The 13,141-nt window shown below is 62.9% G+C and overlaps 2 protein-coding genes across 4 annotated transcripts in view; one reads left to right on the top strand and one right to left on the bottom strand.

Moving 5' to 3' along the window:
* Positions 1 to 4,663, top strand: part of ACO2 (aconitase 2) — a 43,978-nt gene extending 39,315 nt beyond the window's left edge. Inside the window, exons 12-18 of the mRNA XM_062202776.1 lie at positions 178 to 289; positions 1,506 to 1,628; positions 1,798 to 1,953; positions 2,435 to 2,626; positions 3,360 to 3,492; positions 3,909 to 4,030; positions 4,214 to 4,663. Of these exons, the coding sequence (XP_062058760.1) occupies positions 178 to 289; positions 1,506 to 1,628; positions 1,798 to 1,953; positions 2,435 to 2,626; positions 3,360 to 3,492; positions 3,909 to 4,030; positions 4,214 to 4,348 (973 nt within the window). The 3' untranslated portion in view covers positions 4,349 to 4,663. The remainder of the gene's footprint in view (positions 1 to 177; positions 290 to 1,505; positions 1,629 to 1,797; positions 1,954 to 2,434; positions 2,627 to 3,359; positions 3,493 to 3,908; positions 4,031 to 4,213) is intronic.
* Positions 4,664 to 4,734: 71 nt separating this feature from the next.
* POLR3H (RNA polymerase III subunit H) lies at positions 4,735 to 12,288 on the bottom strand. 3 transcript variants are annotated; one of them, XM_062202777.1, is made up of 7 exons: positions 12,247 to 12,288; positions 11,904 to 12,032; positions 11,295 to 11,391; positions 7,541 to 7,627; positions 7,036 to 7,099; positions 5,794 to 5,995; positions 4,735 to 5,263 (listed from the first exon to the last, which is right to left on the bottom strand). In XM_062202777.1, exons 2-7 carry the CDS (start codon positions 12,012 to 12,014, stop codon positions 5,210 to 5,212), a joined length of 615 nt encoding a protein of 204 aa, XP_062058761.1. In that variant the 5' UTR covers positions 12,015 to 12,032; positions 12,247 to 12,288; the 3' UTR covers positions 4,735 to 5,209. The 3 variants fall into 3 exon arrangements, with proteins under 3 accessions (XP_062058761.1, XP_062058762.1, XP_062058763.1); XM_062202778.1 differs by having other exon boundaries at positions 12,227 to 12,247; XM_062202779.1 differs by lacking the exon at positions 12,247 to 12,288 and adding an exon at positions 12,195 to 12,212.
* Between the last annotated feature and the right edge of the window lie 853 nt (positions 12,289 to 13,141).

The following is a 13,141-nucleotide window of genomic DNA, read 5'->3' as shown; positions in this document are numbered from 1 at the left end:
AGGCAAGGCCCGTTGATCCCGAGCTCCCCTCCTATCTGGGGTCTGTTCAGGGGCTTTTCCACGCCCCCTTCTGTCCTGAGCTCAGCATGGGAACCCCGCAGGAGCCCTGCCCATCTGGCCCCCAGAGGCCAGATGACAAGGCCAGGTGTCCCTAACCTTGTCCTTGTGGCCCGGCAGGAAGGACATCAAGAAGGGGGAGAAGAATACCATCGTCACGTCCTACAACAGGAACTTCACGGGCCGCAATGACGCCAACCCCGAGACCCACGCCTTTGTCACGTCCCCGGAGGTGAGGCTTGGCCCAGGGGAGGAAGTGGTTTCCACGTCTCAGGACTAGGGGTTGCTCCAGTGGGGACAAGAGCCGCGGGCCTTCCCACATCCTGTCCCCTGCACGTCCTGCCTGCCGCTGCTGGGTGGCTCGGGGTCAGTGTTCAGCAGGCAGCGGATCTCACCGTCGGGGCCAGGTCCCAGCCCCGCCATCTCAGTAGCTGTGTGAGCTCAGCCAAGTCGCTGACCTCTCTGAGCCTGGGATCCTGTGAGGATTATGCAAGGTGGGGGGTGCGCTGGCCGTGAGGCCCTGGCCTGAAGAGCGAATTGCAGTAATTTGAGGATGCTGGGGCTACTCGCCCAGGAGTCGGTCGCTGGTCCCATGAACAAACCCGTTTTTAAGCAATTTGCACTCAAAACCGCCTTGGAGATACATCCATTGCACTGCCAGAGCCCTTAAATTTTATAAGTATCTTATTTTTTATACCGACAGTAAAGGTCAGGAGGATTTTTTAATATTCAAACTCACATAACCCTTACCAGTCACTGTTTCACTTTTAAGTTTTATGTGTTCCAAAGAGTTAGAGAGAGAGGTAGACAGGCCTTCCATCTGCTGGTTCATTTCCCAAATGGCTGCAGAGGCCAGAGCTGAGCTGATTCAAAGCCAGGAGCCAGAAGCTTCTTCCATGCCTCCCACACAGGTGCAGGGGCCCAAGAACTTGGGCTGTCTTCTGCTTCCCAGGACATTAGCAGGGAGCTGGATCAGAAGTGGAGCAGCCAGGACTTGAACCGGCACCCATATGGGATGCCAGCCCTGCAGGCCAGAGCTTTAACCCACTGTGCCACAGCGCCAGCCCCAGGATGTTTTTTAAAAACAGTGAAGCCTCACGTCATTGGCCTGGGCCCTGGGGGCTGTGTGCCCCTGCCATCGGTGCCACGTGGCCATCTTCCTGGAGTCTTTCACCTCACAGCGAATGGCCCGCCACGTGTAGAGCTAACAGCAGCAGCACCCCCATGCCAGGCCTCTGTCTGCACAGGGCCCCACAGCAGGCCAGCCCGCCTGACGCTCCATGTGCCCTGCAGGCCCAGTGACCTGTGGTCCCAGAGGTACTCCTGCCTCTCTGGCTTCCAGGAAGACCATAGAAATCTCCTGGCTTTCATTCCCAGGCGCTGGACTTGTGCTGGGTGGGGACAGGACTGGTATTTGATGCTAACCACCCAGCTGGCCACCATTTCAGATCGTCACAGCCCTGGCCATTGCGGGAACCCTCAAGTTCAACCCAGAGACCGATTTCCTGACAGGCAAGGACGGCAAGAAGTTCAAGCTGGAGGCGCCGGATGCCGACGAGCTTCCCCGTGCGGTGAGGGGGCACTGCCACGGGCCCAGCCCAGCCCAGGCCGCTCGCCGTGTGGCTGAGGCCACCCCCCCCGTACAGGCAGCTGTTGATAAGAACAAAGCAGCTGCGTTCCCTGGGAGGGCAAGCCCGGGCACGGGGGACCTGCACCCAACGTCCCTGTCCCCTGCCGTAGGAATTTGACCCGGGGCAGGACACCTACCAGCATCCCCCGAAGGACAGCAGCGGGCAGCGGGTGGACGTGAGCCCCACCAGCCAGCGCCTGCAGCTGCTGGAGCCTTTCGACAAGTGGGACGGCCAGGACCTGGAGGACCTGCAGATCCTTATCAAGGTCAGGACGCCGGCTGGGTGGAGCTGGACACCTGAGCAGCGGCCGTCTGGGCTCGGCCTCTCCAGTGTGTGTGGATGCGGCGCAGTGGCTCCCACGGAGGCTCTAGCCTGTGGGAGCTGAGCAGGCCTCATACCCACACCTCACCTGTGTGTCTCCTAAGGGTCTGCGGGCACTTGGCAACTCTGCCGGTGACCAGACAGGTTCCCAGACTTCTCTCTGTCCAGCCTGGGCATCTCTGAGCTGGGGCTAGTCCTGAAGGGTGAGCAAGCCGCTTCCCTGTTCACCCGAGAGGCTGGGAGATGGCCGTGGCTGAGCCACGTGGCCTGGGTGTGGGTGCCAGGCCTGCCGACCAGTGTCAGCCTGTCGTGCTTCTCCCTTCCCGCCCCGGTCCCAGGCCCTGGGCCCCTGCCTCCCTGTAGGAGGCGTCCTTCATCCACTCAGCCACATCCTAACCTCCATCGCCTTTGCCTGCCCACGTAAGGTCAAAGGAAAGTGTACTACTGACCACATCTCGGCCGCTGGCCCCTGGCTCAAGTTCCGTGGGCACCTGGACAACATCTCCAACAACCTGCTCATCGGCGCCATCAACATTGAAAACGGCAAGGCCAACTCCGTGCGCAACGCTGTCACCCAGGAGTTTGGCCCCGTCCCCGACACTGCCCGCTACTACAAGGTGAGTCAGAGATGGCAGGGACAGCACAGGCACAGGGGGCTGTGTGGGGAGCAGAAGCTGGGCAGGAGACCAGGCGAGCAAGGGTATGGCCATCTGGAAGGGACAGGAGCGCTGGACCCCGGGAAGGAAGGAGGCCCGGGCGGGTGGGGCCAGGTGGACACCCTGGGGAGGCCCTGCCCTGGGGAGCTGCTGAGGGGAGTGCCTGCAGGAGGCGTCTGGCCCCCGTGGTTGAGACCTCAACACACAGGAAGAGGAGCTGACTGGGGAGACAGGGGCAGGAGGCCATAGGGGCTCTCCAAGAGCAAGAGAGAGGGTACGTGGCCAGGCTGTGAGCCGGGGGCAAGGCCAGGGGAGCAGAGGCGCTGCCCAAGTCATGGCCCATTGGGGTCAGGGGTGCCTGGCTGAGCGGGTACTCCTGGGAAGGGGCGCCTCCAGCCCAGCTGTGCAGAGAGCAGTGCCCTGGTGTTAGGGCAGCAGTGCCTCCAGCAAGGCCTGCGGCTCTGGGCTCTGCTCCCACACCATGGCCCTCCACCCACGCTGCCTCCATGCTGACCACTGACGGGTGGGTCACATCTCCCTGGGCCCTGACTCACACCTAATCCTGCCTGTCCTCTGGAAGCCAGGGAGAGGGAGAGGGGCCTCCAGCCCCTTGGCCCACAAACCTCCGGCTGCCTAGGCCAGTGGGGACGGCGCCTTCCTCTGCCTCACATGCCCTCCCTGGCTCATCTGACAGAAACATGGCATCAGGTGGGTGGTGATCGGTGATGAGAACTACGGCGAGGGCTCGAGCCGGGAGCACGCAGCGCTGGAGCCGCGTCACCTCGGGGGCCGGGCCATCATCACCAAGAGCTTTGCCAGGATCCACGGTGAGTGGGTGCCCTCATGGTGGCCCCAGGTCACTTACCCTGCCAGGGGCCAGGCTGCGCCCGCCACAACCCTTCTCAGTTTGTGCTGAGCGAGTCAGGGCCCTCAGCTCCCATCCTGCCAGCACGGGTCTCACTGGCCTCGCTTCACAGAGCTGAGCAGCTGAGATGCAGGACACGTGCCAGGGTCCTCTTGTGAACACAGCCAGACAGCAGCATCCATACCCCTGTCTAGGTGTCCCTAGCGGAGGGACACCCACCCCCAGGGGTCACACCTGTGCCCGGAGTCCCTGCCCCCAGGGGCCTGAGTCCCAAGCAGGTTTAGGAAAGGCAGCTTTGGGGGCTGGCGAGGCCCCCTGGGCAGGGGAGAGGGAGGCGGAGGCCCCGCTCTGCTGACCACCTGTGCCTCTGCCTTCCAGAAACCAACCTGAAGAAGCAGGGCCTACTGCCCCTCACCTTCGCAGACCCTGCCGACTACAACAAGATCCACCCTGTGGACAAGCTGACCATCCAGGGCCTGAAGGACTTTGCTCCTGGCAAGGTCAGTGGGCGGGGGGGGGGGGCTGACAGCCCAGGGCGCTCCTGGGAGGTGGGGGGGCTGCCTTGCTTCCCCTCCCGCACCCTGCCACTGCTCCTGTGAACACCTGTTCCGGCTAGAAGGCCTCGCACCCCGCCTGCCCACGCGGTACCCCACTGTGCACCCACGCCTGCCTCCTCCTTGCAGCCTCTGAAGTGCATCATCAAGCACCCCAACGGGACCCAGGAGACCATCCTCCTGAACCACACCTTCAACGAGACCCAGATCGAGTGGTTCCGCGCCGGCAGCGCGCTCAACAGGATGAAGGAGCTGCAGCAGTGAGGCCGCGCTCCCGCCGGACTGTGCCGGCCTCAGTGCTGGTTGCACCGACCAGATCTGATCCATCCAGGCCACAGCTTCCTGCCTGCCCCTCAGCCCGGAGAGACCCGCGGCTGAGGGGCTCCTTACGGTCTTCAGCTCTCGCCCCCTGTTGCCGGTCTGATTCAGATCGCGAGCGGTCCCCTGCAACTGTATTTATTTTTGATGACAACACTCCCATCTAAAGAAGTTTTTACTCTGCCTGATCTATCACTGGTGGCTGAAGATTTTAGAGAACTTTTTGTTCCTGCAAGGAAAATAAGAATCAAATTCAGCGACTTCCTGTGTGTGAGTGGTTGGTGTCTGGGCCATTTGTTGTCAACTAGGGAAGGTCCTTTCAGCCAAGGTCAGTGACCCCCGGGCACTCTGAGCCCAGGTCAGGTCACCTCCCACGCTAGGCCACTTCTCCCTGCAGGGCAGCCCCTGGTGAGTACGCCTGTCCCAGGTCCCATGCCCAGGAGACGTGGTGGCGCCGGCACTGACACCTGGGTAACGCTGAGTGTGACACAAGTGTCCGGTGCTGGCTGACGTGGAAGGACAGGAAGCTGGTGACGTGCCGTTCTGCCCCCTCTGCGTGTCACTGGCAGACCCCGTCACCTCTGATCAGCAGCACTTGAGGGGCAGCTCAGGACAGCAGCACTTGAGGGGCAGCTCCAGGAGCGGGTCCAGGGAGGGGCGGGGGGACAAGCCGGCGGCACTCCAAGCCCCCACCCCCCAGCTCCAGGCAACACTCTTCTCTTGAGCATCTCCTTGGCCACTCCTGTCCACAACGGTGGGCTGCACCACAGGCCGAGTAGAGGCAGGGTCTGCTGTTGAGCCCCAGGGCTAATTGCTGGTCCACCAGGAGAGAAGGCCCAGGCCCGGCTCACTGATGGACCCCTGCCCGGGGAGACCAGGGAGAGAACAGACACATCTCATTCAGGGCTCGACCACCCCAGCCAAGAGGTGCAGGTGCAGGGGCCACACAACCCTCAAGGCCTGGGGAGGGGCTGGGGAGAGCCCGGGAGCCCTGCCGCTGCCCTGCCTGGCACTCTCAGCCCCTCCTGCCCCATCCTCCCCCGGACCACCAGGAAAGTGCTGGTTTGCTGGCCCCAAGGCCTCAGTGGGCTCAGGCAGCCCTCCTGCCGGGAAGGCCGGGTGACCACTCTTTCTGGAATCCCCTCAGCTAAGGGCTTTGATCCCTCCCAAGCCTTCACCCACTGTGTGCTGCCCCTCTCGCAGGGAGGGGTCACTCGCACCCCCACCCCTCAACAGCTGTAGTAGCTTTGTCACCCACAGTGCCACCTGCAGAAAAAGGCTCTCCAGGGAGAGGTGGCCACCAAGACCCCACAAGAGGCTGAGACGCTGACCTGCCACGGGGGTTCTGGGAGAGAACCCCTGGTGCTCCCACCCCCCAGCAGTGCCCTCACCACCAGTGTGTACGGAGCCTCCTTCTTGGGCAGCTCCTCGCTGGAAGAGGTGGCCTCGGCGGAGCTGGGCCCCGTGGGAGACGTGTCCACAAAGCTCTCGTCCACCACCCGGAAGCGGATCTCCTCGCCAGTGTCCATGTACAGGTCGTGTGCTCCTTCCTCTGTCTCGTACTCCCACACCCACACCTGCTCAGCTTCATCACTGGAGGCCAGAGGTCAAGGCAACAACCAGGCCATGTGGGGCACGCCGGAGCGTGGGGGTGGGGACCCCTCTGCAGGAAGTCAGGAAAGCAGGTCCCGGCCCTGGCGTGAGAAGCTGGAGCTCTGGGGCGCCAGGGCCCTGGATGGGGGCTTGGGGCTGGCAGGACCTCAGGGCAGGAGAGGTGGGGTCACAGCACGAACCCCACTTTGGAGGTGGGAGTGACCAAGCTTCTTGCTGCCTGCGGTGCCTCCCCTTTCCATCCAGGCCTCGTGACAGTCTGGCAGGCGGAGCGCACGGATTTACCCGGGGCTGGCAGTGTGGTGTGGCAGTTAAGCCAGCGCTAGTGATGCCAGCGCACCAGTTTGCGTCCCGGCTGCTCCACTGATTCAGCTCCCTGACGTGCCTGGCCCAGCCCCGGCCACTGCAGTCATTTGGGGAGTGACCCAGCAGATGGAAGGTGTCTCCCTCTCTCTGTAACTAAAACCTTGCCTTGTCAAGAGGACATGGTAGGTGGGATGCGGTCGCCCACCCGAGGGCCCCCAGTCTGGCAGCAGTCACAGGCAGACCCTGTCCCCAACCTGCACAGGCCCAAGCAGAGCCTGCCATCCACGCAGCCCTCCCTGGGGCCCTGGGCAGAGGCCAGGCTCAGGGACCATGCTGCCCTCTAGTGGCAGTCCCGCTGCTGGCTCTGCCTCTGCCTGTCCTGGGCCAGGGTGGGCTACCTCCTGGTGGAGTCCCACAGAAACAGAAGTACCAGCGCAGCAGGTGAGGGCTGGGAGGGGGACCACCCAGCCAGGCAAGGCCGCACACGTCAGAAAGGCGGTGGGCAGCCAGGGCCAGCCTCTGGGGGAAGTGGGACAAACTAAGGGAAGTGGACAGGAAGTAAGGGTGCCCCCAGGCCAGCTGGTGTGCAGCTGGCAACCACACAGCGCTGGTCAGTGCAGGAACAGGAGGCAGCGGCCTGCTTCCCAGACCCCAGTGAAGGCCAGCGGACTGGAGGGGCCTGAGCTCCCCATGACCCCTTAACCCTGGGAGGATACAATTTGGCTGGTTGCTGCAGTGACTCGGGGGGGATGAGAATATCATCGAAGAAGCCGAGAGAGACTGGAAGAAACGAAGGTGACGGCGTAGGACAGAGGCTCATGTCAACAGCCCAACAATGAGGGGTGTGGACAGCAACAGGCAAGTGAGCCCCTTACCCTGTGTGGCCCTTGGTGGGACCATGGAGGTCCAGTCCCTCCCCACCACAGAGCCCACGCCTCTGCCTACGTCATGCCCCTAAGCAGCCCAGGACAAAGCCCCAAGCATCCGGTCAGCGAAACCTGAGGGACACTGCACACAACAGGACCAGCGGGCACCAAGGACCCCCAGGCACCTCCACGCTGAGGTCCCGAGTCACAGCCTCCAGTAGAGCCTCACAGCCGAGGTCCTCGTCCAGTCCGTGAGAACCAGGGAAGGCCAACCTTGCCATCTGAGCCCTCCGCGACCCTGCGGACAGCACAGGCCCCCTCACCGCCGTGCCCAAGGGGTCAGGCCCACCCTTACCGTGCACTCCGTCTGGGCTGCAGCCTTTGATCGTCCCGATCAGAATCTCGTCCAGGAAGGGATGGAAGACCACATAGCGAAAATGCACTGCGAGCCAAGCAGCACGCCGTCAGGGACAGCGTGTCCACCCTCGCCACCAACCCCTCACCGTGGCTGCTCCAGGGGCCTGCCCGCCTAAGTCCCTGTGAGCCCAGACATGACGGCTGAGCCAGAAGGACCCCTACCCCACCCCCTGCAAAGTCACAGCTGGGTTCCCAGAAGGCACAGCAGCTCCCCGGAACAGGGGGCTGCTCCCGAATGCGCTGGGCAGGTCTCACTTGAGCCGGGGATGGCTTCAAGGTCAACTGCCACCTTCCCCCAGGCTCCCGTTTAGTCTAAGAAAGGCAGGAGCAACTGGCAAGGGAACCAGGTTTGGAAGCAAGTCCTTGTCCCCTGCGGACTGGTGAAGCCGCCCCGGGCAGAACCCTGGCCCGGAACGGATGCTGAAGATGCCCTGGGGGACGGGAGCAAAATGGCTCTGTGGTTCTCAGACTGCCCAGGGTAGGGTCCCCACTACCCGACCCCAGGGAAGATGTCCGGCAGCTGGGCCCACATCACAGCCTCTGAGCCCGGCCCCGCAGCAGCCTCCTGCCCAGAGGGCGTGCCCACCACCAACCCTGCCTGCCACCTGCCCACTGCTCTGGTCATGCCTCTGGGCCCGATGTTTCCACGTGGGGAGTGAAGAGGCTCGGACAGGCTGAGGATCCAGCTCACACAGCTGTTCTGCCGTGGGGGCGGGGGCACCAGGTTGTTTTTCTGTTTTTGACTTTTTTTGAAAGGCAGAGCGACACACACAGATCTTCTACATGCAGGTTCACTCCCCAAATGGCTGCAACAGCCAGAGCTGGGCCAGGCCGGAGCCAGGAGCCTGCAACCCCATCCAGGTCTCCCAGGTGAATGGCAGGGGCCCAAGTCCTTGGGACATCATCCACCAGCTTCCCAGGCGAGTCAGCAGGGAGCGGGAGCAGAGCGGCCAGGAGCAGAGCGGCCAGGAGCAGAGCGGCCAGGAGCTGAGCCAGTGCTCCAGATATGGGATGCCAGCGTCACAGGCAGTGGCTTAACCCGCTGCGTCACAGCGCCGGTCCCCTGGGAGAGATTCCAGTCGCACACAGACTTCCAGCAGCCGCCCAGCCCGCCAGCACCACCCCACAGGGCACAGGGCCCTCCATGCTGCTTCCCCAGGGCCCAGCAGGCAGCGGGGCGTGAAGAGAGACCAACGTCAGAGCCGGCACAGACACAGGCGCTCCCCACCCCGCCACTGCCCACCCGTCCCCAGGGACGGCTAATCCACCCTCACAGAGCCCCTGGCGGGTCGTGCAAGGCCTGGGTGGGGACAGCAAGGGAGCTCTGGTCTGTGAAAGCCAAGGGCAGGCAGCCCGCATGCCCATCAGCAGGGGGATGCATAAACAGCCGAGGTGTGCACCTCCGAGGACGGGCGCCCCGACGTGTGCTACCACAGATGAACCTGAGGGCTCTGCGAAGCGGAGTAAGCCACACACAGAGGGGCTCGTGTTAGTGTCCATGAGGGCCGGGGCTGCGGCGGACAAGGTAGAGCTGCCGCCTGCAGTGCTGGCATCCCTCACGGGTGCTGGTTCCTGTCCCAGCTGCTCCACGTCCCACCCAGCTCTGCCAGTGCTCTTGGAAATGCATGGAGGGTGGTCCAAGTGCTTGGGCCCTGTACCCACACGGGAGACCCAGAAGGAGCTCTTGGCTTCAGCCTGGCCCAGTCTTAAGCCATTGTGGTCGTCTGGGGAGTAAACTAGCAGACGGAAGATCTCTGTCTCTCCCTCTCTCTGTAACTCTTTCAAACAAACTTTAAAAAATAAAAGCAAAGGGGCCAGTGCTGTGGCGTAGCAGGTAAAGTGGCCGCCTGCAGCGCCGGCATCCCATATGGGTGCTGGTTCGAGTCCTGGCTGCTCCACTCCCAATCCAGCTCCCTGCTAATGACCTGGGAAAGCAGTGGAAGATGGCCCAAGTGCTTGGGTTCCTGCACCCACGTGGAGACCTGGAAGAAGCTCCTGGCTTTGGATCAGCCCAGCTCCAGCCGTTGAGGCCATTTGGGGAGTGAAATAGATGATGGAGATCTGTCTCTCCCTTTCTCTGTGAAACTCTGCCTTTCAAATAAATAAATCTTTTTAAAAAATTAAAAAATAAGGAATCTACTGATTGAAATGTTCAGAATCAACAAAGCCACAGAAACAGAAGCAGACTGGTGCCTCCAGGGCTGGCAAGGGGCGGACAGGGCTGCCTGCGAGTGGGAAGGTGGCTCCTTCCTGGGGTGAGGCCAGTACCCTGGGACTGGGGGTAGCGACAGCATCTACTGACTGTGCCAACCCACCAGCCCAGGAGCTCACGAAGGTGAACGCTACCTCGACTAAAAGATAAAGGGGAGGGGCCGGCGCCGTGGTGTAGCCTGCAGTGCCAGCACCCCTTACGGGCACCGGTTCATAGTCCCACCGCTCCACTTCCAATCCAGCTCCCAGCTAATGGCCTGGGAAAAGCAGCGGGAGACGGCTCAAAGCGTCTGTGCCCCTCCCACCCGTGTGGGAGACCCGGCTGAAGCTCCTGGCTTCCAGCTGGCCTGGCCCTTGCTGCCGTGGCCATTTGGGGAGTGAACCAGTGGACGAAAGATCTAACTCCGCCTTCCAAAGAAATGAAGTAAAAATACTGAAAAACAGAAGTGGGAGGGGCCGGTGTTGTAGTGTCGTGGATAAAGCAGCTGTCTGCAACCTAGGTGGGCACCACTGCGAGTCCCGGCTGCTCCACTTCCTATTCAGCTCCCAGATAAAGTGCCTGGGGAAGCAGAGGTAGTTGGGCCCCTGCACCACGTGGGAGCCCTGGATGAAGTTCCAAGCTCCTGGCCCAGTCCCAGCTGCCGTGGCCATCTAGGGAGAGAACCAGCAAACGAACAAGCTCTGTCCCTCCCTAACTCTGCTTTTCAAAATAAATCTTAAGTACATACATAAATAAAAACAGCGGTGCAAACCCTACACCAGGTGTCAGAAATCCGGCCAGCAGAGTTCCCTCCGACCTCACTTTTCCTCCCAGTTTTCCTCGAGGCTCGCGTGCCTGTGACCACCTGTCTCCTGGACAGCCAGGCCCCGTCCAGTGCACACCCGGCCTTGCCTGGCGTCCTCTCTGTGGCCGCGGGCATCAAGATGGCTTCCATGCCACGGTCTGATTTTTCTACTCATACAGACAGCCTGCTGCGCGCTCTGCACTGCACGGCAACACCGTGTGAACCAGGGAGCTCTCGGGAGGCCGGGACAGGCATCTGCCAGAACGCAGACACCCCTGTGCTGGGCGCTCATCAAAGCTCGCGAGGTCAATGCTAACCCTTGCGTCCTGTGCCCCTTGGGGTCCCCACCCCAGCCAGCCTGCTCTTCCACTCCCTCTGCCTCTCTCTTCTAACCGCGAGGGCCACTCCAGCGTCCCCACGCTCCTGGCCTGCCCTCCCCCGGGGCAGTGAGTGGCCAGAGCACCAGGCAAAGGCAGGGCTTGGCAGCGGCCGGAGCCGGAGGGGCACAGCCGGAGGCACCACAGCCTCGGACCCAGAGAGGCCTTGAGAGTCGCCGATCCACCCCCGCCCCGGCAGGCGCTCAGGCCGAGGGGAGGGGGCTGCCCACTTCCGGAGTCCATTCCTGGCCCAGGTGGGACAGGACCCTAGGCCTCTGGACCCTGGCCATCTCTGCCAGGAGCCCCGAGCCGAGCCCACCTTTGGTGTGCGACGCGCCGTCGCCTGGAAACACGTAGGCGTCCTCCAGCCTGGTGATGTCGAACAAGCAGATGCAGAGTCCCACGTTGTACACCACCTGCGCCGAGACACAGGTGACCGCAGGCTGCCGCCACCTCCCCGCCCTCGCCATCCAAGCCACAGCGCCTCCAGGACGGGCGCCCCGGCTCCTCCCACGGGGCCGGGGCCCTGCACAGCTCTCTCCCACCCCGAAACAAGCCCTCTGGTCAGCGCCTCCCGGCCAGCAGGGTTCAGCCTGGCTGCCTGACCCCCTCGCTGCGGACGCGGCTCCCTCGTCCCACGGGTTCGCGAGCACCCGTCCCCGGCAGCGTGGACCCCGACTCCATCAACAGACAGGCGTGCAGCAGGGAGGCAGGCAGAGGCCCCTGCCCCCCGAGAGAGGGCACAGGGCCGTAGCAGGGGCGCGCTAGGCTGGGGCCACCTGCGCCCCGCATCAGACGGCTGGGCCGGGTCCCAGCGGCCGGCAACTCGCCGCGGACGACGGGACCCGGGCTGCGCGAGCGCGCGCGCCCCAGGCCCGAGCCCCCTTCCCAAGACCGCCCTCCGCGCTCCCCCGCGCGCCGCCCGCACCTTGTTGGCCAGCTTCTTGTTCAGCTCCTCGGCGATGGAGTCGTTGAGCTTCCTCTCAAACTGCCAGGGGGGGATCCGCACGGTGTCCACCATCTCCACCAGGACGAACATCCCGGCCTGCTGGCGGCTCTGCGGGACGGAGGGGCGGTCACGCACCGAGGCCTGGGGTCGTGGGGGCCCCGTGCCCGACCGCCCCCCTCAGGCCTCCGTGGCGCCCGGCGACGGCCATGCTCAGCTACGGAAGCGCGGGGAACCCGAGGCCCGCCGGGCAGCGCCCCCGGCCAAGCGCACCGCACGAGAGCCCCTCCGCCCCGCGCCCGCACCACGCGCCGCCGCCACGCACCGCGCACGGCACGCAGATTCCGAATCCCGTCGCTTCCGGAGAGCCGACCAATAAGGAGCTTCTGCCCGCCCCCAGGCGCGGGGCGGGGCTCCCTACAGGCTGCCGCATGGGGAGGGGCGGGGCCTCCCCGCGAAGACCCGGCGGCGCCTCTCGTTGCTAGGCAACCCCCCGCCTCTCTCCCGGGCTACGCCATCCCTTGCTGGCGGGTCTCCGCATCCGGAATGATCCTCTCAAAACGCAAGTCGGAAATGGTTCCGACCCTCCCGCCCGGAGTCGGGGAGCCCTGACGGGGAAGTGCAGCCGAGGGACCGTTCCGGGGTGATGGAAGTATTCTCGACCCCTCTTAGCACAGCTGAGAACTCTCATCGGACTCGGTGCATTTCACTGTAGGCGGATTACATCTCACTTTGAAAGATAATCGGGGCCAGCGCTGTGGCGCAGCGGGTTACACCCTGGCCTGAAGCGCCTGCATCCCATGTGGGCGCTGGTTCTAGTCCCGGCTGCTCCTCTTCCCATCCAGCTCTCTGCTATGGCCTGGGATAACAGTAGAAGATGGTCCAAGTCCTTGGACCCCTGCACCTGTGAGAGAGACCTGGAAGAAGCTCCTGGCTCCTGGCTTCGGATCGGCGCAGCTCTGGCTGTTGTGACCAACTGGGGAGTGAACCAGCGATGGAAGACCTCTCTCTCTCTCTCTACCTTTCCTCTCTCTGTGTAACTCTGACTTGCAAATAAATAAAATAAATCTTAAAAAAAAAAAGTGATATATATAGTCTCTATATAGTGTATGTATATAGAATGTATAACAGTGCATTTATACACACACTCCTCTGTAGCTTCCCACTGAACTGAGAATAAAGTCCAAAACCTTGGCTTAACAGGCTAATCCTCCACCTTG

This window comes from Lepus europaeus, chromosome 10 (genome assembly GCF_033115175.1).
Source record: "Lepus europaeus isolate LE1 chromosome 10, mLepTim1.pri, whole genome shotgun sequence".
In the NCBI taxonomy this organism is placed as follows: Eukaryota; Metazoa; Chordata; class Mammalia; order Lagomorpha; family Leporidae; genus Lepus; species Lepus europaeus.
Note: the sequence above shows the minus strand (reverse complement) of the source record. Positions and strands in the feature narration are given on the sequence as shown.

Coding starts and splice junctions, on each gene's coding strand:
- POLR3H (XM_062202777.1), bottom strand. CDS start 12,014: ATGTTCGTCCTGGTGGAGATGGTGGACACCGTGCGGATCCCCCCCTGG. Junction 11,392..11,903: donor ACAAGAAGCTGGCCAACAAG/GTGCGGGCGGCG, acceptor GTCTCGGCGCAG/GTGGTGTACAACGTGGGACT. Junction 5,996..7,035: donor CTGCAGCAACCAGCCAAATT/GTATCCTCCCAG, acceptor TCTGGCCTCCAG/TGATGAAGCTGAGCAGGTGT.